The 25,242-nt window shown below is 37.7% G+C and overlaps 1 protein-coding gene and 1 long non-coding RNA gene across 7 annotated transcripts in view; one reads left to right on the top strand and one right to left on the bottom strand.

Annotated features, from left to right (window-relative positions):
- Positions 1–19,500, top strand: part of LOC102970291 (cytochrome c oxidase subunit 7B2, mitochondrial) — a 158,264-nt gene extending 138,764 nt beyond the window's left edge. For 4 of the 5 annotated variants that reach the window (XM_007075915.2, XM_042984601.1, XM_042984599.1 and 1 more), the window contains 2 exons: positions 12,292–12,397; positions 19,084–19,500. In XM_007075915.2, the coding sequence (XP_007075977.1) occupies positions 19,143–19,382 (240 nt within the window). In that variant the 5' untranslated portion in view covers positions 12,292–12,397; positions 19,084–19,142 and the 3' untranslated portion in view covers positions 19,383–19,500. The remainder of the gene's footprint in view (positions 1–12,291; positions 12,398–19,083) is intronic. The other variant, XM_042984598.1, reaches the window with a different exon arrangement.
- On the bottom strand, positions 12,393–15,394 carry LOC122238049. 2 transcript variants are annotated; one of them, XR_006217028.1, is made up of 3 exons: positions 15,075–15,394; positions 13,628–13,849; positions 12,393–12,750 (listed from the first exon to the last, which is right to left on the bottom strand). It is a non-coding gene; the product is annotated as an uncharacterized LOC122238049 (long non-coding RNA). The 2 variants fall into 2 exon arrangements; XR_006217027.1 differs by having other exon boundaries at positions 15,064–15,394.
- Positions 19,501–25,242: the final 5,742 nt, after the last annotated feature.

Consider the following 25,242-nt stretch of genomic DNA (forward strand, 5'->3'; position numbering starts at 1 on the left):
GTTTTTTGGTTTCTTACTCTTTTTTATTTTCTTTGTGTTTTTTTCCAAGTTTTTATTTAAATTACAGTTAGTTAATGTACAGTGTAACATTAGTTTCAGGTGTAATATTTAGTGATTCATCACTTACAACACCCAGTGTTCATCACAACATGTGCCCTCCTTAATACCCATTACCCATTTAACCCATCTGCCTGCTCACCTCCCCTCCAAAAACCCTCAGTGTGTTCTCTACAGTTAAGAGTCTGTTTTATGGTTTGCCTCTCTCTTTTATTTTCCCCTTTATGTTCATCTGTTACATTTTTTAAATTCCATATATGCATGAAATGATATGGTATTTGTCTTTCTGTCACTGATTTAGTTTGCTTAGCACTATGCCCTCTAGATCCATCTACGTCCTTACAAATGGCAAAATTTCTTTCTTTTTTATGGCTGAATAATATTCTGCTGTATATGTATACCATTTTTCTTTATGCATTCATCTATCAATAGACACTGAGGTTGCTTCTATAATTTGTCTATTGTAAATAATGTTGCAATAAATATAGGGGTGCATGTATCTCTTTGAATTAGTGTTTTTGTATTCTTTGGGTAAATACCGAGTAGGGTAATTGTTGGATTATGGAGTAGTTCTATTTTTAACTTTTTGAGGAACCTCTATACTGTCTTTCATCAAAACTGCACCAGTTTACATTCTCACCAATAGTGCAGAAAGGCTCATTTTTCCCACATCCTCACCAATACCTGTTGTTTCTTGAGTTTTTTACTTTAGCCATTCTGATGACAAGTGTTAGGTGGTGTATCATTTTGGTTTTGATTTGCACTTCCTTGTTGAGTGATGCTGAGTAGCTTTTCATTTTTCTGTTGGCCATCTATATGTCTTCTTTGGAGAAATGTCTGTTCATGTCTTCTGCCATTTTTAATTGGATTATTTTGTTTTTTAGTGTTGAGTTGTATAAATTCTTTACATATTTGTTATATTAAGCCTTTATTGGATATGTCATTTGCAGATATCTTCTCCCATTCAGTAGGTTGTCTTTTAGTTTTGTTGGTTGCTTCCTTTTATGTGCTGAAGCTTTTTCTTTTGATGTAGTGCCAAAGTTTATTTTTGCTTTTATTTACCTTGCCTCAGAGACATATCTAGAAAGATGTTGCTATGGCTTATGTGAGAGAAATTACTGCCTGTGCTCTCTTTTAGGACTTTTATGATTTCAGGTCTCACAGTTAGGTCTATAATCTATTTTGAGTTTATTTTTGTATATGGTGTAAGAAAGTGGTCAAATTTCATTTTTTTTTGCATGTAGCCGACCAGTTTTCCCAACATCATTTGTTGAAAAGACTGTCTTTTTCCCATTGCATTCTTTCCTCCTCTGTTGAAGATTAATTGACCATATAATTTGGGGTTTATTTTGCACTTTCTATTCTGTTCTGTTGATCTATGTGTCTGTTTTTGTGCTAGTATCGTACTGCTTTGATTACTGAAGCTTTGTAATACAACTTGAAGTCTGGAATTGTGATACACCTCCAGTTTTGTTTTTCTTTTTCAAGATCACTTTGGCTATTTGGGGTGATTTGTGGTTCCATACAAATTTTCTTCTGGTTCTGTGAAAATTGCTGTTGGTATTTTGACAGAGATTGCATTAAATGTGTGGATTGTGGGGCAGCTGGGTGGCTCAGTTGCTTGAGCATCTGACTTTTGAGTTCGGTTTAGGTCATGATCCCCGGGTTGTGGGATTGAGCCCCACATCAAGCTCCATGCTGAGTATGGAACCTACTTAAATTCTCTTTCTCTCTCTCTCCCTCAGCCTCTCTATTCTGCTCACTCTTTCTCTCTAAAAAAAATTTAAAAATTAAAAATTAAAAAATAAATGTGTAGATTGCTTTGGGTAGTATAGAGATGTTAACAGTATTTGTTCTTCCAATCCATGAGCATGGGATGTCTTTCCATTTCTTTGTTGTCTCTAATTTCTTTCATCAGTGTTTTATAGTTTTCAGAGTACAGATCTTCCACCTCTTTGGTTAAGTTTATTCCTAGGTATTTTATTATTTTTGGTGTATTTGTAAATGGGATTATTTTCTTAATTTCTTTGTCTGCTGCTTCATTATTAGTGTATAGAAATGCAACAGATTTCTGTGTATTGATTTTGTATCCTGCCACCTTACTGAATTCATTTATCAGTTCTGACAGTTTTGTGGTGGAGTCTTAGGGTTTTCTACATATAGTATCATGTCATTTGCAAATAGTGAAAGTTTTCCATGTCCTTTACCAATTTCAATATCTTTTATTTCATTTTTCTTCTTCTTATTTCTTTCTGATTGCTGTGGCTAGGACTTTCAGTACTATGTTCGATAAAAGTGGTGAATCTGGACATCCTTATCTTGTTTCTGACCTTAGAGGAAAAGCTTTCCATTTTTCCCCATTGACTATGATATTAGCTGTGGGTTTTTCATATAAGGGCTTTATTATGTTGAGGTGTGTTCCCTGTAAAGCTACTTTGTTGAAGGTTTTTATCATGAATGGATGTTATACTTTGTCAAATGCTTTTTTGCATCTATTAAAATGATCTTACTGTTTTTATCCTTTCTCTTATTGATGCAATGTATCTTGTTGATTGATTTGTGAATATTGAATTGCACTTGCATCCTGGGAATAAATCCCACTTGATGATGGTGAATACTTTTTAATGTATTGTTTCATTCTGTTTGCTAATATTTTTTTGAGGATTTTTTTTTTTTTTTTTTTTTTTGCATCTATGTTCATCATATATTGGCCTGTAGTTCTCTTTTTTTGTGGTGTCTTTATCTGGTTTTGGTATCAGGAGTAATGCTGGCCTCAGAATTAATTTGGAAGTTTTCCTTCTATTTTTTGGAAAAGTTTGAGAAGAATGGATATTAACTCTTCTTTCAATATTTGGTAGAATTCCCCTGTGAAACCATATGGTCCTGGACTTTTATTTGTTGGGAGTTTTTGATTACTGATTCAATTTCATTGCTGGTTATCAGTGTGCACAAATTTTCTATTTCTTAAGCTTCAGTTTTGGTAGATATGATTTTAGGAATTTATCCATTTCTTCTAGGTTGTCCAACTTGTTGGCATATAGTTTTTCATAATATTCTCTTATAATTGTTCATTTTTCTGTGGTGTTTGTTGTTATTTCTCTTATGTTTCTGATTTTATTTTCATCCCCTCTTTCTCTCTCTTTTTTCTTTCTTTCTTTCTTTTTTTTTTTTTTTATGAGTTGGCTATAGGTTTATCAATTTTGTTGATTTCTTTTAAAAAACCAGCTCTTGGGGCACCTTGTTGGCTCATTCAGTAGACCATGAGACTCTTGATCTTGGGGTTGTCAGTTCAAGCTCCACATTGGGTGTGGAGCCTACTTAAAAAAAGAAAAAAAGAACCATCTCATGGTTTCATTAATCTATTCTATTGGGTTTTTGTTTGTTTATTTCTATTTATTTATTTCTAATGTATTTGTTATTACTTCTTTCTGGTTTGGGATTTTGCTTGTTGCTTTTTTTAGCTCCTTTCAGTATAAGGTTAGGTTGTTTATTTGAGATTTTTCTTGCTTTTTGATGTAGGCCTGTATTGATCTAAACTTTCATCTTAGAACTAACTGTTTTGCTTTTTCTCAGAGATTTTGGACCATTGTGTTTTCATTTTAATTTCTGTCCATGAAACTTTTGATTTCTTCTTGATTTCTTGATTGACCCATGCATTGCTTTAGTAGCATGTTATTTAAACTCTTCCCAGATTTCTGTGCTCTTCCCAGATTTTTTCTTGTGTTTGATTTCTAGTTTCATAGAGTTGTGGCCAGAAAAATATGACTTCAGTCTTTTAAAATTTGTTGAGACTTGTTTTGTGGCCAATAAGTGATCTATCCTGGAGAATGTTCCATGTGCACTTAATAAGTGTGTATTCTGCTGTTTTAGGGTGGAATGTTCTGAGTATGTCTTTCAGTTAAATCCATTTGGTACAGTGTATCATTCAAAGCCAATATTTCCTTGTTGGTTTTCTGTTTTTAATGATCTATTGATGTAACTTGGGTGTTAAAGTCCCCTACTATTATTTTATTACTACCAATTATTTCTTTTATGTTTATGTATTGGGATGCTTCCATGTTGGGTGCGTAAACATTTACAGTTGTTATATCTTCTTGAATTGTCCCCTTTATGATTATAGTGTCCTGCTTTGTATTTCTATACAGTCTTTGGTTTAAAGTCTATTTTGCCTAATACAAGTGTTACCACCCCAGCTTTCTTTTGATAATTATTTGCATGGTAAATATTTCTCTATCCCCTCATTTTCATTTTACAGATGTCTTCAGGTCTGAAATGAGTTTCCCATGGGCAGATGGGTCTTTTTTTTTTTTTTTTTAATATATTTTGTTACTCTGTATCCTTTTATTGGAGCATTTTGCACATAAATGTTAAAAGCCATTTTGGTATCTATACTTATTGTCATTTTGTTACTTGTTTTGTGGTTGTTTTGTAATTTTTATTTGATCCTTTCTTCTCTGGGTCTCTTTCATGGTTTGCAGGCTTTTTTTAGTGATACATTTGGATTGCTTCTCCTTTATTCTTTGCATATCTACTACTGGTTGTTGATTTGTGGTAACCATTAGGTTTACATTTAATATCTTCCACTTATAGCAGTTTATATTAAGTTGATCGTCACTTAAGTTTGAAGCCATTGTTTATTCTTCCTGTCTCCACATTTTATGTATATGCTGTCATAATTTACATCCTTTTGTTTTGTGACTCCTTTGACTGGTTTTTACAGACATATTCATTTTTACTGCGTTTGTGTTTCCTACTTTTCATACTCTTACTTATGGTCGTCTTTCCTTTCTACTCAAAAAGTCCCCTTAAACATTTCTTGTAAGGCTGGTTTAGTGGTCATGAACCTCTTTAGCTTTTGTTGCCTGAGAAACTCTACCTCTTCTATTCTGAATGATAGCCTTGCTGGATAGAGTATTCTTGGCTGCAGATTTTTTTTAAAAAAATTTTAATGTTTATTTTTGATATATAGAGAGACAGAGCATGAGTGGGGGAGGGGCAGAGAGAGAGGGAGACACAGAATCTGAAGCAGACTCCAGGCTCTGAGCTGTCAACACAGAGCCCGACACAGTGCTTGAACTCACGAACTGCGAGATCATGACCTGAGCTGAAGTAGAACACTTAACCAACTGAGCTACCCAGGTGCCCCCAGATTTTTTTCTGTTAGCACTTTGGATATATCATGCCACTCCCTTCTGGTCTTCAGAGTTCCTGCTGAAAAGTCCACTAATAGCTTTATAGGATTTTCCTTGTATGTAGCTGTGTTCTTTTCTCTTCTTGCTTTTAAAATTATCTCTTTATCACTACTTTCTGCCTTTTAATTACCGTGTCTTGGCTTGGGCCTCATTGGGTTGATATTGTTGGGGGATCTCCATGCCTCCTGGATCTGGTATCTGTTTCCTTCCTCAGATTAGGGAAGGTTTCAGCTGTTATTTCTTCAAATAAATTTTCTGCCTTTTCTCTCTCTTTTTCTTCCGAGATCCTTATAATACGAATGTTATTATGCTTGATGGAGTCGCTGAATTCTCATTCTATTCTATTCTCATTTTATGTCTATTCTCATTTTATATAATTTTGTTTCCTCTCAGCACTCAGCTTGATTACTTGTCCATCACCGTTTCATTCCTCTGCTTTCTGTAGCCTGCTGCTTATTCCATCTCGTATAGTTTTAATTTCATTTATTATGTTCTTCATCTCTGATTGGTTCTGTTTTATCTCTTTATTAAGGGTCTTACTGATGTCCTTCACTCTTTTCTCTAGTCCAGTGAGTATATTTATGATCTGTACTTTAAATTCTCTTATTAGGCATATCGCTTATATCCTTTTTGCTTAGGTCTCTTGCTATGGTTTTGTCCTGTTCTTTCATTTGGGACACATTCCTCTGTCTCCTCTTGTGGTCTAACTCTCAGGTGTGTCTCCTGTTCCTGAAAGCAGTGGCCTTATGAAGAAGAGGTCCCATAGTGCCCTGCAGTGCAGTATGTCCCCTATTACCCAGAACCTGGCGTTTCAGGAGGTGTCTCTTAAATGTATTTTGTGTGCCCTGCTGTTGTGTCCTGGCCACTTTTCCCTTTAGTCCAATCACGTGCAGAGGCTTTCTTTGTAGTATTTGTTCCCTGGCTGGAGTGAGGCGTGCAGTTTTAACAAGGTGTTCAGCTTTGGTCTACTTGTGAGATGAGACCTGCAGCTGCAGTTGCAGGTGGAGCTGCATGTGGGCAGTGAACGGTTGGGGGTAGTGTACAGTTTTAGCAAGGTGTGCCTCAGGCTTCCACAGGGCCCTGCCACTGCTGCTGCTCCTGCTGCTACTGGCATTAAGACCCCACAAAGCACGCTACTTGAGAGATGCAGTGTTGGCAAGGTTTGTGCTGGTCTTCTGCGGAGCGGGACTGCAGCTCCAGGACCAAGGCACGTATGACTGGAAAGGGCAGATCTGCCAAAACTTGGGGGTCAGGCTTGGTGTGGGCAAATTAGGGAATGAATGTCTGCTGTTGCTGTAGCAGGCGGCGTGTGTTTATGCTCTCTACTGAGGGACTGGTAGAGAAATGGCTCCTGCCAGCTCCTTTGTTCCTGAAGGGGTCTTCCTGTGATCCCTGCCTCTACAGGACAGGCCCAGAGATGAGTAAATAGCTTTCCCTCCAGTATGCCCTGGACCTTTTTCAGACTGCTGCTTCTATACTGTGTCTCCCAGGGCTGTTTTGTCATGCTGTTTCTTTAAGGGTGGGGATTCAGTTTCCTATTGCCCTTGGGGCTCTCCCAGAACAAAGCCACTGAGTTTTAAAATTCCAGGCTTTAGGTCCCACTGGTTGTAAGAACTCCGTAAATTCAGTCTTTCTTACTTTCAAAGCCAAATGTTTTATGGGGATGTGTCTTTGGGATCCCCAGTGTGACCGTCTCTTTCTTGCCCTTCTCCACCCTCGTGGCTCCCTCCCTCCTCTGGACTACTGAGGTCCATTTTTTTCCCCACAGCATCTCCATCCTGCCTACACTCTTAATTGTGGCCTCTTCTCTACCTTTATTTGTGGAGTTTGTTCTGCCAGTCTTCAGGTGGTTTTCTGGGTTATTTACCAGAAATAATGTTTAAACTACCTAATTTGATGTGAGTGTTGTTGTATCCATGGGACAGGGTGAGCTCAAGGTCCTGTTACTCCATCATCTTTCCAGCCTCCCTTGATCTCTTTATGCTTGGGGCAATATCCTTCCATACATTCTCACACTGAGTACAGTTCACACATTATAAACTGATGTTTTGGCTTAAAGTGGTTGTTGTTGTTATGGGGCTATTTTTTCAGTCAAATAAATGAATGTTTTATATGGGGAATTCCTGGCATTATCTAGCTGCTGGGTGTATGTTTTACCAGTATTTTGGACTTTGCCAGTATTTTGACAGTTACCATTTGCAGGCTGTTAGATTACACGTGACATTTTAGAGGAGTACCTTCATAACCTAGCTTCTGTTCAGTCCTTCATGAAGCATGGCTACTATTTATTTCCCAGTGTTAATCCCAAAATTTTCTTAGTTATTCTCTGTGGCTCTTTAAATTATAAAGTTATAGAGGATCCTGCAACATCATGAACTCAGAAGAAAATGCAGGAAATGGCTCCACCTTGGATATTATTAATTCTGAACAAAATTAGATTCTAACTATCTTAACTCTGATTATTTTGTGTCTACTCAGTCTTATAAATTGCCTACATTTATTTTTAAGGAAGTCTTCCAAGCTTATCTGCTATTATTTCTTAGTAACATTAAAAGCAAATTTTTATGGTGATTATAATATGAGGTTCAATCAAGATGAAAATGTATTATAGAATAGGCAAAAAGCCAGAAGTTTTATTTCAATATGATGCTTATGTGCCACTGTTACATGTGCTGCTGTTTTGAGCTTGACATTAAAGAAGACTGTCTTGATTTACATATGTTTTAACTTGAAGGTCTCCATCAAAGGAGAAGTATTTGAAAACTAAATTTTAGCATTAATAGTTGGAGAAAAGCCCTTAGTAAGTATCTCCATTCCCATTCTTTGTGTCTGGTTGAGTGTATTTGAGAACTTAACTCATCCACCATTATTAATCCAGGAAGCTCCTCATGAATTCTCTGGATGAGAAAGGTACCTTTCATTTTTGATGACATAGCATCCTGATCATATCTGTTATAACACTTTTCATATTGAAACCTTATGATTATCTGTCTCTTCCAATAACTGAGCATTCCTGAAAGAATGGGCCGTTCTTATCCATTTTTGTAACTCCAGTGTTGAGCAGGCTGTAGTCACATAAGAGGAGCTCAGTGTAAGCATGCTTAAGCAATAAAATAATCTCAGTATTATTTAGGGTTTCTAGAGGATCTTTTCATTATGCAAAAAAACTTGAGAGGGCAACTTTCAGTTATAGAAATAAATAGAAGAGTATGTATGGGCCCATTCTCACACAGTTGTAATTAATTGCCCATAACACTGACTCCTCTAGGCCTGTGCAGCACATTTATTTGAAGCTTTTGACGCAGAAACAAAATTTTGGAGATAGAACAAACTGTAGAGAAGCTAATTCCTGGTCCCTGTCATTTAATCAATAAATCTCTGGGTTTTTACCTCTGCCCCCAATGGATCTTTGATTTGATCAAAATTTTCTTCCATTATAGTGGACTTTTTTTCTCTCTCTCATTTTAGTATGCATTCCACCTTCCTCTTTTAACAGCATTCTATTGCTTTTAGGAAGCCATCCATCTTCCATTCTTAGTCAATGTTCTTATTCTAAGGAGGGCAAAGGATTCAGGTCCCTCACCTATTTCTATACTTAGATCTTTGTGCCTTTTTCTCAGAATTAGCTTGCATTAGAAAAACACATACATGAGTTTGGTTCTCCACCTTTCTTTCAAATAGAATATAAGCCTAAGAAAGGCATAGTTAGAGTTATGTATTTACTATCTGCCCCCCATACTCTTATTTCTACCCATGTTCTTCCTTAACTATGTTTATAATATCAAGTCATGAATGTCCAGTGACCAATTGCTGAAGACATTAAAGGACAATTTAAAGTGATGTCTGTGTCTTTAGATCTTATGATTTGGATTTGACAAATGTGATAAAATACATCATTATATAAACAAACCCACAATTTCATCATCAGCAATGGTTGTAAGCCATATAAATGGCTTGCGTAATCAAAATTATGGCCTGTTTGTATAGAAATCTTATTTTCCAATTAACAAATATTCAAATGGTTAAATTATACTAATTTAAGAGTGCCATTTTTAGTCTGTGACATTTTAGACTCCATTAGATTAATGAAAGAGAAGCTGAAAGTAACCTCTTTGAAAATAGAATTCTAACTTGGAAGTCTTAGAATTTCAAAACAAGAATCTGTGTTCTGAATTTCTGTTGCATGTGTTTAGATGGGTAACCTCTTTTTTAGTGTCCTTCCCTCAGGAACTTAAAAACTAAAATGAAATATCAGCTCACTAAAGCAGAATCCCTGCCCCAAGGTTTGGCAAAGTGCATCCTGTCTCACTGTTTCTTCTGAGGCATTTACAAGAAAGAAAAAAAATCAGTTTACTAGAGTCAGCCCCTCTGGCCAAAGTCTTTCTCACTTCCAAATAATGGAGCCTAAATGGAAGAACAAAAGAAGAACAAAAGAACAACATCTTGTTAAAAGTTTTCAAAATTATATGAAAGTGAAAAGAAAAAAAAAAGTATACTAAAAGAGAGAACGGGCCTGGAAAAACAACTTGGAGGGTTATCATAGTTACTACTTCAGGGCTGTGAAGTGCTCTTCTCATCAAATGGAATTTCTCTGCAAATGCTTCATAAGTTTCCCAGATGATGACAAGAACAAAAGCCTCATCATAAAGGTTTTATTTACAGATGTATTTGAGCAGAGTTTAGGAGGGCAGAGATAGTCTAAATCGGAAATAAAAAAATCTGGAGATTTCAGAAACATGGAAGAAAGGATTATTTTGCAGCACTAAATGTTCCAATCTGAATTTGGGATTTGATCAAAATTAACCTCTGGAGTAGAACCTTACTGGCCTGATTTCAGGTTAGAAATCAAAGACAGTTTGCATGAAAAATGGAAGCATTCAGTTAAATGCGTCTTTCAGATTTCAAATGTCTTTGATATCTAAAAGTTAAAAATTAAAATTTTATCAGTGACATATTTAGATTTGTCAGTGACATATTTAGTTTAAATGCAGGGATGGCTTGTACAGTTACATTTCAGTATTTAAATGAAAGTTTCAGATTATGCGATGAGGGGTTATTGATGTAATTCTGATGGCCACTGTAGAATCATACTATCTTTCTATTCATAGAGCATTTAATGAATAAAGGTAGATGTGGAGAGGAGGGAAATATCTGCACAAATATTAAAACTGCAGAAGTTAGAATCACATAATGAAGGCTAGCGTTAATTACTCCTATGAGCGTTGTTAAGACACCCTGAGCTTAACACACACTCTAAACTCCTTCAGTCGTATGTTAAAAGTCCCCACTAAAAAGTGATTTTGTTGTGAAATTTCCTTCTGGAACTATGAAACTATTGGAAATGAGTACAATGATGTAACAGCATTGAGAGCACAGAGGCATTCGTTGGTGTTCCCTGAAGTGTGTTCTGAAAACACTAATACAGAGATATGCTCCGGGGGTTGGGGGGGGGGGTGGGGCTGGGGAGCATGGCATGTTCTGCTAAATTTGGAGAGTCCCACATGCCATTCCTCACAATACAGGTTTAGAAAATACTTGAAAAAAAAGAGTTTCACTTTATTACCTGTGTATTTCCTAAACTTAGATGACTTTGAAGCTCTTTTTAAAAGTAACACCTACTAACATCAAACAGAACTAGTAAAATAGGCACATCTTTTGGGAAATATTGATAAGGTTACTTTATGATGGAAATCAGTGTCAAGCTAGTAAAGCTAAGAGATAAATGATGTATTCCAGTCACTGGAATGGAATATTTTTCTTTTGAAGTTAAAAAATTAATTCCCACACTCTATACATCAAGTTCTGAGATTTCCAGTGGCATGAGATAGCTCCTCAGAGGCTGTCATCATTAGGTGCCTGTGCCAAAGAATTGTGTTCTGGCTCTGCAAAGCTGAGGATTAGATACAGAAATATGACTACAGAAAGAAGAGACTGGCATATGCTGAGACCTTAATTGCGTGAACTGTCCAAGTTCAAGTCCTTATCATTACTCATTGAACATTTTCAGTATTCTTCTGGAAGTCCTTCCCCATACTTGTACCAGAGTAATGTCTAAACTGCAAATCTGACCATGTAACCCACACCCCTCATGTCTTTCAGTGACTCCATATCATTTTCTATATAAAATTTTCAAAGTTTCTAGAATTTATTATAACCATGACATTCTTATTTTCCAAGATTAAGTGGGCAAAATGCTGTGCATTTATCCAGATGTCTTGACTTGCCGTATCCACTGAAATAGCCTCTTCTAGAAGGACCTGACTATACAGCAGTCTATGAACTATGGAATGCAGTTAATATAAAATCTTTTTTTTAGTTTATTTATTTAGTTTGAGAGAGAGAGAGCATGCCTGCGCAGAGGAAAGGGGCAGAGAAAGAAGGAGAGGGAGAGAATCCCAAGCAGGCTCCACATTGTTAGCGTGGAACCCGATGTGGGGCTCGAATTTATCAACCATAAGATCATGACCTGACACTTAACCGACTCAGCCACCCAGGCATGCCAGCAGTATAAAATATTTTGAGAGTAACCACAGAAGCCCTTTAACACTTAATATATTACCTAAAATAATAAGGTCACCTATTTCTAGTCTTTGAAATGGATTGAAATGTAAAATTAACATGGACACGTGGACATCCACTTTGAGGAAATTTGCTGGGCCTACCAAAGTTTAATAGAAAACAAAATAAGAATTCTTGCACAATCATGCCACTGACTCGAGGTGTGGCATGGAGAAAAGCCCTCAGTCTCTCTGTTACTGTTGTATTCTCTTACATATAGCTGTCAGAAAGGGTGGAGATGAGTATAGTTGAAAGCACTTTGTGATTAAAAAAATATATATTGGGTACTTAATGGGTGAATCACATTAATGTGATCAGGTCCATAAAAGAAACTGTCTGAATGAGCACTATGACTATTCTCAGGATGGACTTTATTGAATACTTCTAGCATTCTAAATAGGCTAGAATTGGTCTGTTTATTTAGATTTTGACTGTGAGTAGAATTTGAAGGAGACTACATACTTTATATCCCTTCCTTTTTCAGGCAACATTTGCCATTTGAGGACATGAACTCGCAAGTTGTCCACTCTGTTACTTTTCCCTCCTGACATAACCGCCCAGTACTGTGATCCGCCTTTTTATTTGTTCAGGTAACATCCATTTATGTAACTTTTTAGGCTTAGTGAAGTGACATAAAACACAGCCTTAAGCAAATGGTTGTACCGGCCATCAATTCAGTGACTCAGGAGATGATGCCATTACATATGAAATAGAATCCTTGTTCGGCATTTCTACCAGCCGCATCGCTGCTTGCAGGGCTTCCATACTTCTTAAGGAGTCGTGATGGGAGACGCTTTGCACTGTGTACCCTTAATCCTTCCCTGAGCAGCATAGTCTTCTGAGAAATACATCTATGAACAGAAGGCACCGCAGGTTATGTGCATTTTCATTTCAAGAAGATTGCCTTTTTTATCGTTTCTTATCGTGTGTCAATATTCTGAAGCTGTAAAAAAGAGTAAAAATAAAAGCAGGTGGAAATGAAGGAGTTACAATTGAGTAATGTCGTCTAGGAGCATCAGCTTTGAAAATACCATTCGCTATACAGCATTACTAGTACTTTTCATGTTTTTAAATGCTGCCAAATGTCTCTGTTGACTAACTTATTCCCAAGGGTTCCCTATCAGTGAGGCCACTCAGGTGCTGCTTTTTAAATTACCATGGTGGTGATTCAATTACTACTGTACTCCTCCAGTGGCCTAAAAGAATAAATGGTCTTCCTAAAATGTTTTTCTCTTTGGAAAGGTCTAGTGTGTTAGGGCTGGATAGGACCTTAGAGATCATCTGATTCAGTGTTCCATAAACTTGTCTGATGACAAGACTTCTGAGAACTTGCTTAAAAAAATATACATTCTCCGGCTATTCCCCTGTATGCTCTGTTAGTCTAGGAATGTACATTTTGTAACAAAGATTCCAGATGACTCTTAGTATTAGGCAGGTTTGGGAAAAGCCAAATTAGTCCCACTTTTTTCTTTCATTTTATAGACGAGCAAGCAGATGCCCACATAGACTAAGTGATTCATCTAAGTTGTATACTGCACAACATTTTAAAAATTGAGATTAGTTTGAGAAAAAATGTTGGTAGGCAACCTTTATGCAGGCCATGGCAGGGAATGGGAGTATGTTTTTTCTTAGAATTTAAGCTTCTGTATTGAATAGAACAGTGCCATGTAGAAGATTATGGGAGAAGTGATAGGAGACACTTTGTTCTGAACACAACAGTGGTTCTTAACTGGTGATGATTTTACTCTCTAAGTGACATTCGTCAATGTCAGGAGCTATATTTGTGGTGTCACGAATGAGGGGAGGAAGATACTACTTACCGGTATGTTGTATACAGAGGCAAGGATGCTACTAAACACGCTGCAGTGCAAGAGTATCTTCCCCAACAAGAAAGAATTACTTGGCCCAAAATGGCAATAGTGCCCAGGTTGGGAAACCTTGGTGTTCACTCAGTCCCATCTTGAGCGCCATCTCTCTGTGAGATACTTACTAGTAATATTTAGGCACATTTGAGAAATAGGACACAGTTTCTCATTTTCTTCCTAAAGTTAGATAGAAAACCTTAATATCAAAACTAAGCAGGACATTTATTGGTCTGTGTTATGCTTCCACCTAGACTGGATGAAGTTGATATTTTTTCCTCAAAACTATACAGTAAATCCTCTTAGGAGCCTCCCTCCTTCTACTCAGGTATCTCGACCTCCCTGTTCCTAGAGTACCTCAAGTATGTCTGATTTGACTTTGCTGCATTCTGTACCTAGATCACTCACACTCTAATTCTTTGGGGTCAGCTACAAGCTACAGTGTCAATGTCTGCTGATTTTTAACAGAAATAGAATTGGGGGCCAAAATCTTAAACCAGAGGCTAAGTGAAGGAACTTACTCAGTTTACTTAGAATAACTTATTTTCCACATCAGACTGGTTGTTTTCCCAGTATTTCTCAATTCTAGTTTCTTTCCATCTCTGTTATCAGTACTTAATTCAGATCCTCATCATCGTTTTCATGAGCCATTGAAATAAACACTTAACTTTGAAATAACCTGTTACCTTTTCTGCCACTTTTCCCATCTTCATACCCATTCTCCACCTCACAGTTATCTTTGTAAAGTGCTTCCCTTTCCCCAGGTTTTCCCCCTCTTATAGGTGGTTTCTCCTCACCTATGAGAATGTTTCTCAAACTTGGATTATATATGGAATCTTTTTAAAGGGGAAACAAATTCTTTCATATTACTTGTACCCTCTTCAATTATTTTATTTTAAAATCACTTATACATGTATAAACATAAAACCAAATTTATCCTCTTTGATACAGCTATGAAACCAAAATATTTTCAAATTAAAAATGAACCAAACCATACAATAAAGAAAATTCAAAATTACAATATTATTTCAGTATGACCATTAATTAATATTGTCCAGAATCTGTAGCGGTGCTTGCTGTGGCCATAGTTCTTTTATTTTCAGATGACTGTACCATATAGTGAGCTGTGGCATAGCTTGCTTTGTCTAATTCTTCATTTTTTCCCTGGTGTGAACACATACTTAAATATAAAAGCTGCCTCCATTCTTTTCACATTAGCCCAGGATAAACAAATGTAAACGGTACAAGCAAATTTGCAGAGCAAAGATAAACACAGGAACCAAAAATTGATAAGCCACATCATCTAGGTCTCATATACTATTGTCTTACATTTCTTTAAATTATGAAAGTAAAAATACAGAACACAGAACTAAGAATTGTCATTGTTAACTCACAGTTAACTCACAGTGTGAGTTTGCACGCTGTTTTCTCAACCGTGAGAAACACTGATCTATAGAATTGAGTCCACAAGTCATAGCCGGGCATATAAAGTCCTCATTGTAGTGCTGTTCTTTCCTCAGCCCTCCAGGCTCATCTGCGGGCATTTACTTCACTTACTACCTGGTGTTACTGAGCTCACCAGATTGCCCTGTCTGCATACTATTTCGCCCCTCTCTGCTTTTACTTTTGCTAATGTATCTACACCCCACACTCCCGCTTTGTTTTTTATATCTTTTTTCTTAAGTTTATTTATTTATTTTGAGAGCGAGAGAGCAAGAGAGTGTGCCAGAGCAGGGGAGGGGCAGAAAGATAGGGACAGAGAGGATCCCCAGCAGGCTCCATGCTGTCGCGCACAGCCTGATGCGGGGCCTGATCTCACAAACCTGGTGAGGTCATGACCTGAGCCTGAAACCGAGAGTTGGACACTTACCTGACTGAGTCACCCAGGCGCCCCTGTTTTTTATGTATTCATCATTCTTCAAGATCTAGCCTAGGTGTCATTTCCTCTAAAACCATTTCTAGAACTCCAGGTTGAAATGTAACTCCTCCTGTGGACCAAGGACATTCTGTGTTCATCTCTAGCCTGTCTCTCCCTTGTGACAGTGACTGTTCATTCCCTCACTCTCCTATAAGCTTCTTGAGAGTAGGCATGGTACCCTGGCACCCAGCCCAAATCCTGACACACCGATAGTCACTCAGTAAATATAGTAAAGGGAAGCGAACCATTTTCAACTAAAGGGTCATCTCTAGTAACCACATTGGGGTTTTTTGTTTGTTTGTTTGTTTCCAATATTCAGAATTGGATATACTTTAAGAAAACATGATAGTTGAAAAACGTACCAGATTTAGAATCAGAGGACTTGAATTCATGTCTTGAATTCGTTTGTTCTCATGTATAAAATGGAGATAAATATCACCATTGCAGCAGTGTTTTTACAAATGTGCAAAATTCTGGGACAATGTCTGGCAAACAGGCATATATCCATTAAATATTGGTTTCCTTACTATATTACTGCTTTGCTTCTTTTCATGGCCTTTAGTGATTTGAAATTATTTTTGTTACCACTGAAGCTTCAAATATATATACTGCCTTATTGCACTTAGATTGAAGTCTAGTATTAGTTATTTTTCCTAAACTGAGTTTCAGCATTGCTGTATAAAATAGATGACACGATCAGTTTTTCCTTTTTATCCTCATAGAATACTTCATTCTCTTTAACTATTTATATTTATTCGGAATGTATTTTTCTTTTATTGCCACAGGCATGAGAGAACCTCTGCTTTGTTCTTATTACCTAGAGAAATCTGTCTTCTTCCATCTCTTTGTAGTCTGTTTTCATCAGAAAGCATCTACTTTGAGAAGTATTTTCTTTACCTGCGTTACATTATTGAATTTCTTTTTTTTTTTTATGATTTCATATGGATATTAGACCCTATAGCTTCAATTCTTTGGTAATAGGCTTAGGACTCTTGATAACATGAAATTTATCATAAAAATAAGTTATGTAGAGTTGAACAATATGGAAAATTTTTCTAATCCATGGGTTCGCAGCTCTTAACATGCATTTTTTAAGCAAAGAATAGATAAACGTAGATATGAAAGCAACCGAGACAGATGCCGCTGATGCTGACAAGGAAAAACAAAAAAGGAATGAAAGACTGCAGTTTGTTTATTACAGTATGAAATGCCAACTACAAACTACAGGAGTTCCTAAAAGGAAATCTTAACAGTGGATACTTACTAGTACAAGAAAATTCAGGCTAGATGGAAAAGAAAAGCTTCACAGATATGGGAATAACCAAAGGATGAACTAAACTACAAAGGGATGTGATCAGTGTCACTAGAGACAAAGTATCTGAGTTTCAACTTAATATCTTGAAGATAGGAATAATGAAATCAGTTTGTCATAAACTAGCAGGAATACATGAATGACCTACAAGAAATCCGTTATCGCAATTGTTCTCTGGTTTTGTGCCATCCTATGTGGCACAAGTATTTTTGTATTGAATTAAGGCTGCACCTGTCATACCCTGACCCTTTTCACCTTCAGCCTACTTTCTGAATTCAATTCAAATTAAAACTTTAGTGCCTTTTGGTGGAGAGATTCGTGACTAACAGGAAAAGAAAAAAAAAAAAACTGAGTATTTGGGACCTCAGAAGAAAGGCATTTGGTTCTCTTTTTGTCCCCTTCATCACAGTCATGAAGAGTACCACTTTACCATCTGGTAGGAAATAAAAGAGAACCTTAGGGTCTTGTTTTCTAAGTTGGGAATCAAGTCATTTGAGTTGGCAAATCTCAGTGAACAGTTACAAGTTTACAAGTACTGACCTCAGGCATTTTTGTGTCCATGTTGCCTGCATTTGGACCACAGTTAACATACGTCATTGCTAGAGACGGAGCACTGTTTGACAGCTTGCACAAAGAAGAGAAATCGACAGAACTCCACGTTTCTGCTTCCAGATCTCTTGTTCAATATAGCTATCTGTTTAAAAAGTAAAATTATTAGGGCTATTATGACATGTTCATCTGATTTCATGATTTTTTGACTTGTGCAGGGCAGGAGTTACAGGTAGAGAAGGGGGAGATGAGGAAGGGGGTTAAAAGGGGAGGAAAAGGAGCAGCATGAGGAAGAGGTATGACATACTCTGTGAATGCCTTGTAATTCTGACTGAAACCTGAGTTTTGGTATCACTGGACTAGTGGGACATGTTGTGAATTGTCATTTTGTCAGTCATGCTGATTAGTTTGGAGTCTTTCTAGGGAGCAAGTCATTAGCTGTTTGTGAAGAATAGAGAAGATAACACTGTGTGCTTACTTCTGTTGTTGTTAGGGATTATCACATGTAATATTCATGTTACCGAACCCAAGTTCAGCTGCCCATCACCTGGAAGATCACCACTCAAGAGACAAGTTTTGTTTGGAAAGGAATTTGAACTTTATTCAGGAAGCCAGCAACCTAAGGAGAAGGTAGACTCTTGTCCAAAAGCCAACTCAAAGGTTTCTGCCTGGCCCGAGGGTGTTTAAAGACGTTTAGGGTAGTTAATCAGCAAAGGGAGTGCAGTGGCCTGCAACATTTCTTGATTACATGCAGACTCGATGGTGCCAGCTATAAAAGTTATCTCGGTGAGAGAGTGTTGTGCAAGGGGGTCCAATTCTTATTTCATGATGTGCCAGAGTACTCTGTTCTTTCTGCAAAGGAGGTCAAGGTCTACAGATGCACAAAGCGAGGTGGGTAAAGTCATTTGTGTGATTTAAAAAAGAAAAACATTTTGCTAAAGAACTGCTGGGTGGCTCAGTCGGTTAAGCGTCCGACTTCGGCTCAGGTCACGATCTCGCGGTCCGTGAGTTCGAGCCCCGCGTCGGGCTCTGGGCTGATGGCTCAGAGCCTGGAGCCTGCTTCCAAGTCTGTGTCTCCCTCTCTCTCTGCCGCTCCCCCGTTCATGCTCTGTCTCTCTCTGTCTCAAAAATAAATAAAACGTTAAAAAAAAAATTAAAAAAAAAAAGAACTTCTGGGCTAATCAGAAGGCTGAGGCAGCTTCAGACAGACTTGTTGTTTTCTATGGCCTAGGAAAATTCTGTTCCTTCACTCCTTAAGGCCAGTGGTCTGCAAATCTCAAAGAAAGTGAATTAGTTATGTTATAGACCAAGGACCCTGAGGTCAGCAGGTAAGGAGTGTGTTAACTTGAAGCAGGTTAACCTTTAAGACCAGCCAGAGTGCTGTTCCACTCACAGCACCCTTTGGAGCTAGACATTATTGTCTCCATTTGCCATTGAAGAGATTAAAGCAATGAGAGGTTGAGGAACTGCCCAGGTTCATACAGCTAATCTGTAGTAGAGCTGAGACTCAAATCCAGACATCATGTTATCAAAGCTACATGACTGGTCACTCCGTAAGGAGTAGTGGGAGTAAAATATTCGGAGGGAGGAACTGAATGTAGATCAGATGTCATTGCTCATCTTTTGTTTTCCCAGGTCTCTTTGCAAGGAAGTAGACCAGCAGCTGCAATCAGCTGCAGTCCTATCACACCTCCATGATGTTTTCCTTGACCAGAAATGCACTAAGAAGGTTCAAGATTCGAAGCATTCAACAAATTAGACAAAGCCATGAAAAACACTCACCAGATTTTCATGACAAATATGGTAATATTGTGCTGGCCAGTGGAAGCGCTTTCTGTGTTGTTGCATGGGTGTTTACAGCCACACAGATTGGAATAGAATGGAACCTGTCTCCTGTTGGCAGAGTCACCCCAGAAGAGTGGAATGATAAATAACCATCCAAGTTGCTGTAATACAAAATTGTTCCCAAGTCGACTTGTTGTTTAAGCACTCTGCTTCTCATTAAAATATAGCATAATTAAAGAAATAAAATACATTTGAAACCTTTAAAAAGTCATTGAAAATCATCATTATAGCGCCTAGAAGCAAGGTAGCAGCAGTCGGTATGGATTATAGGAGGTTATGAATAATAAATATTTGAAAGTGGAATTAATAAAGCCTATATTCTTCTGGCTTAATGATTTACACTAGGTATCCTTCAGTGGATATACGCACATATGTATCTTACAAATTAGTTTAATTATTTGGCAAATTCTATTGAATCTTTCTTGAAAACATATTCATAATCTGACCATTTTTCACATCCTTCATCGTTCCCACCATGATCTGAACCGCCATACTCTCACTGGGGTTATTAGAAAAACATTCTAGCCAGTCTCATAGCTTCTACACATGATGGCCCCTGCCAAACCTGCACCTTCTACCCCACCACACGCAATATTTTTAACACAGCAGACAGAATGATCATTCTAAAACATTAGTGATATCATTCCTCTTTTCAAAACCCAGTGACTCCCTATTTCACTCCGGAGTTAAAGCAAAAGTCTTCTGAAGGATACACAGACCCCTTGGATGCTGCACTGGTCAGTTTTACCCCTGCATCAGGACTTTTCCATTTGCTCTTTTCTCTGCTTGGAATGTACTTCCTGCGGATCTTGTATGACTCATTTCATCATACTTTCCAGGGTTTCATTCCTATGTCGTCTTTTCACAGGAGACCTCTGACTACCCTTTTTAAAGTTGCAACCTTTTTAAAATTGCAACTTAGATTGGTCTTTGTCCTGTTTCCTTGCTTTATCTTTCTCCATAGCAATTACCATCATCTGACATAAGATATATTTTGTTTACTGTCTTTGTGCAAAACTCCATAAAAGCATAGTTTGGAAACTGGGTTTTTCATGACTTTATCCCTATAACAGGGCCTGATAGATTAGACATTCAGTAATTATTGGTTGAATTTATGAATATTAGCCTGAAAACAATGAATTTGTTTACTGCTCTGGGTTTGCAATGATTATTGGAGGGTGTATTGGTTATCTATTGCTATTTTATAAATTATCCTAAAACTCAGTGACTTAAAACAACGAACATTTATTATCTCATAGTTTCTGTGTGTCAAGAATCTCAGTATGACTTAGCTGGATGTCTCTGGCTCAGGTTCTCTCACTTCTGTAATCAGAGTGTCAGGGCTATAATCATTTCGAGGCATAACTAGGGGAGGATCTATATCCAAACACATATGGCTGCTTACTGGCCTTAGGACTTGGCTGAATGTCTCAGGCTCTGAGTCTGGAGTTCTCTCTTGTCCAGCAAGACAGCGGACGCAGAATTGAATACGAGAGAGGCTAATGTCCCGGAGGAGACAAGAGCCCCAAACAGGGGTTTCATCTCTGTACTTATTGAGCTCACAAGATATTACCCACGTGGTAAATGTGAAGGAAACAAGATCTTATACATGTGAACATGGAGAAAACAATCAATCAGACAGTAATCATTAACTTGTGTAAGAAGCAGAGGGTCTGGAAGCAAGTGGTGTTTTTGATCAAACTACAATAGTATAATTTCCTGCAGGTTATATAACAAGTTACTCGTGATCCCATTATGATATCTCGCTAGCTAACCTCTGGGGCTTTCGCCCTGTGCTGGCGGCTTTCCACCCTAAGCTTTTTTCTAACCCATTTGTGTAAGTAGAACCTATTTCTGCACTGCTGATTATTGGCTGGAGACATCGTTTCCTTTTGTGTGGGTCTTTCCGTAGGGCAGCTTACAGTGTAACAGAGTAAGAGAGACAGAAGCCCTGTTCTTTTGTAACCTAATCTTGCAAGTGACATTCCATAACCTCTATCATACTTTTTGTTCACTAGAAGTGAGACACTAAATCAAGGCTATAAAAAAATGGGAGAGGATTATGCAAGGGCATGATTACCTCAAGGCAGGGATCTTTGGGGGCTGCATACTATAGTTGACAATGGAGACCATCTCCTCCTGGATGACTAACCTCAAGATAAATATATTGTTTCTGAAGTTCAAGTATACGTTATTACTATTATGCTGTAGACAAAGGACATTATGTGTTCCTTCCCAGTTTTACTATATGAGAATTCCTCTAGGGTCCTTCCTAGGTGTAGAATTGGTAGTTCTTAGGGAATGCTTTTTTAGCTTTATCAGTATTGCTGGATTATTTCCCGAAGTGGATAAATAGTTTACAATCTCACCAGTAATGTATACAGCTTCCTTTTGTTAATCCAAACTCACTCTTAAGACTTATCATACATTATAATTTTCACTGCTTTGCTGAGTGTAAAATAGTAGCTCATATCTTAATTTGCATTTCCCTAATCTAATTATTGATGAGGTCCAACATTGTGTGTGCGTGTGTGTGTTGTGTATGTTGTATGTGTGACTTTTCTGTTTCTTTTTCCATTTTTCTTTTTTTTATATAATTAAAAAAATTGTTAATGTTTATTTGTTCTTGAGAGAGAAATAAACAGACCATAAGCAGGGGAGGGGCAGAGCAAGAGAGGGACACAGAATCTGAAGCAGGCTCCAGGCTCTAGGCTCTGAGCTGTCAGCACAGAGCCCGACGTGGGGCTCGAACTCACAAGCTATGAAATCATGACCTGAGCTGAAGTCAGGTGCTTAACTGACTGAGCCACCCAGGTGCCCCTCTTTCTCCATTTTTCTATTTAGTTGTTTGTCTTGATCACTTTGTAGAGGTTTTTAAATAAATTCTCCATACTAATTCTATCAGTCAGGGTTTAATCAGAGAGACCGAACCAGTGTAAGTCATATAGAATATCAGATTAATTATGGGAATTAGAACTGATGCAATGGTGAGAGCTAGTGGAGGCTATTGCCTCGCCATTTGATAATAAGTTCTCAGTAAAGGAGGGAAGCTTGATGTGAAGTAGGGGAGAGCAAAAGCCAACTGAAATTGAAAAGTGATGCATTGGAATCATGACTGTGAACTAGAACCTGGGCACATTTGTCACTGCCTGTAACTAAGATGATGCGGATGACTTCTGGGAGAAGTCAGTGCCCTTCATTGTGTCAGTGCACATTCACCTGCCCCCGTGCTCAAAAAAGCTGAAAAACTGGTAGAAGTTTAAATAGCTATAGGCCCTGGGGCTGTTCCTTATCAGTAAAGCAAGCCAGAAGATCAGCAATGGCATACACAACTTGCACAGTGCTCGGTGTTTTATGCCAGCCTTCCAAGGACAAAATGCTTGCTATTTTATGTCTCCCATCCTTATATATCTCTCCCTTGTGGTTAACCCTAACCTGAAACCGCAGAGGGAAGGAATTCTGGAGAAAGTAGTTGAAGCCTAGCCAAGTTGACACTTAAAAAGGCCACAGTAGTCTGCCCCTTGTCCATTTGACGTAAGTGCACATCTTTCCCAACCATATCTATATTTCAAGTAAAGACAACAAAAATAATGCTTTTACCTAACATGATGCAACTTTCCCTTATAAAACCAATACACTAGTCCTGTCTCTAAAAGAGGATATGAAGTCCCTCTACCTATGGCAGGGTGACGCTGTCAACTTCCAGTTTAATGGAACCATTACTGTGATCCCTAGTAGAAGCCTAAGACTTCTAGACCAGCAAAACCCAAAGTTATGGAAGTGAATATTTTTCTAGTAGATCACTAGAGGTAATTGTGGAGGACCCTCTCATCTCCACCTCTTGATTCCCAGTCCTGAAATTCCCAGCTCTGGGAAAATAGCACCATATATTGGTTATTTAGAGCATGGGAGACATTACGTCAGCCTGTCAAGGCAGTATTATCCAGCTGTTGCTATAATGAGTACTTCAAAAGGTGGGTGCAGCATTCTATCTATCAGTGATGGGAAACATAGTAAGATCAGTGAATTCCATAAGCATGAATTCACTTATGTATTTAATTTTCTATAAAGTAAGTTTCTTGGTCAGAATCAGTGCTTTGAACCAAGGTACTAAATAAGGCATTTAGCAAGTTCATGGATGATGATGGCATTCACAGAAAAGTTGCAGGGAAAGAAGGTAAATCTACATTGTCAGCTAAGTGTCCGCTAAAGTGGTAATAAATCGCTGCCTTTTCCATGATTGAAGTGGCCCAATGAAGTCAACCTTGCACTGATGGCTAACTGATTCCCTCCCCTCCCCCTAACTTCAGCACCCAAGGAATGGTGCTAAATCTAGGTGCAGGGGTGGCCTGTCTGTTGGTAGATTGGGTGTACTCACTGGTTCCTGTAGCCATACTAGTCTTGATAAGTGTAAGTCCACATTGGGAGGCCACACATAGTCATCTCTGCTGTCATGGTCACTTTGTGTCAGAACCATTGAGAAGGCATATGGTGGCTGAGAAAGTAATAGCCATAAAATGTGTCATCTTGTCCATCTGATTATTAAGATAATACTCTGCTGACTATCCTTTCGATGAGTATTTATATGGGAACTGAATATCATTTCACTCTATGCCCGTTTAGAGAAGTCTGTTCACATAATCCACTCCTAAACTTGCTGTCACCAGTTTTCTAAGTGTTCCTTTTAATTCCTGATCAGCCTGTCAAGCCATTAACTGATCTCCGTGACTTAGTACAGAATTGTACCTCTGGTAATTTCTCCTTCCAGGCAAAATGATCAACTGTGTATGCTGCTTAAAGTACTGCCTACCAGGAAGATTTCCAGTCTTCTTCAGTACCAGCTTGGGATTAAACTGTATTGCCAAAGCCCTCCACTTTCGGTTATGGCCAGCTTATTTTGCAGAACCAGATTTGAATTCTTTCTTCCTAGGTCCACTGGTAATAGGAAACTCCACATAGGGCCATCAATTTACACACCTGTATACCCTAAGTTCAGAATGAATGAAACTTTCCCAAACACACAACTTGTAAACAGTGGTGTCAGAAGCCAAACTTCAGACCTGTTCTTTTACTTTCAAGTTAACACTGTTAAGTCTTTTTTTTCAGGTATACAGGTTGGAAATTTTGGAAAGATTCAAGCTGAAACTAGAGAAGATAGGGAGCAAATAACAGATTGTTGTGAAAACCTTGGGAGTGAAAAAACATTATGAAGAGAGTAGATCAATAAGGAAGTAGAGTTAAGGAATGCATGTGGCATGTAATGAGTATTTTTTAAAATGGCAATTACTTTCTTTAGCTTCACCCTGAATATTTTATTATTTGAAATGAGGGTTAAAGCCTACCTCTTCAGGTTTATATACGTATATATAAGCCTGTGTGTGTGTGTGTGTGTGTGTGTGTGTGTGTGTGTGTGTGTGATGTATGTATGTGTAGAGAGAGTGCATGTGTGTATATTTATATATCTATATTTATATATCTATCTATACATATATATGTATAGATAGATAGATACAGGCATAGACATATACACAAACCTATAGAGAGAATATATACACATACATATCCATGTATATTTTTTAAGAATACAAGTATTTTAAGGAATGTATATATACATATATATACTTAAAAATATTGTGGTATTAAAATTTGTGGCCACTGGTTTCTTATAATACAATTTAGATATTGAATCTTTTACTGCTTCTAACCTTCCTCACTGGTTATTATATTTTGATCATATGTCAAACATTGGAGGCAAGCCATGTTGTTGTTCTCCATGTGCCTTAAAGCAAATTTTGGATGCATTTATAAAATTACAGCCACAACACAGTCCTTACATTGTCTCATGCCCTTCTTGGAAAATTACATTATTATATATTATCATTATAAGGAAAATATTACTTGGCATTTATTGAATACATTTGCTTGCTGTCAGCAGAGTTGGATAACTTT

This window comes from Panthera tigris, chromosome B1, assembly GCF_018350195.1.
Source record: "Panthera tigris isolate Pti1 chromosome B1, P.tigris_Pti1_mat1.1, whole genome shotgun sequence".
NCBI lineage: Eukaryota > Metazoa > Chordata > Mammalia > Carnivora > Felidae > Panthera > Panthera tigris.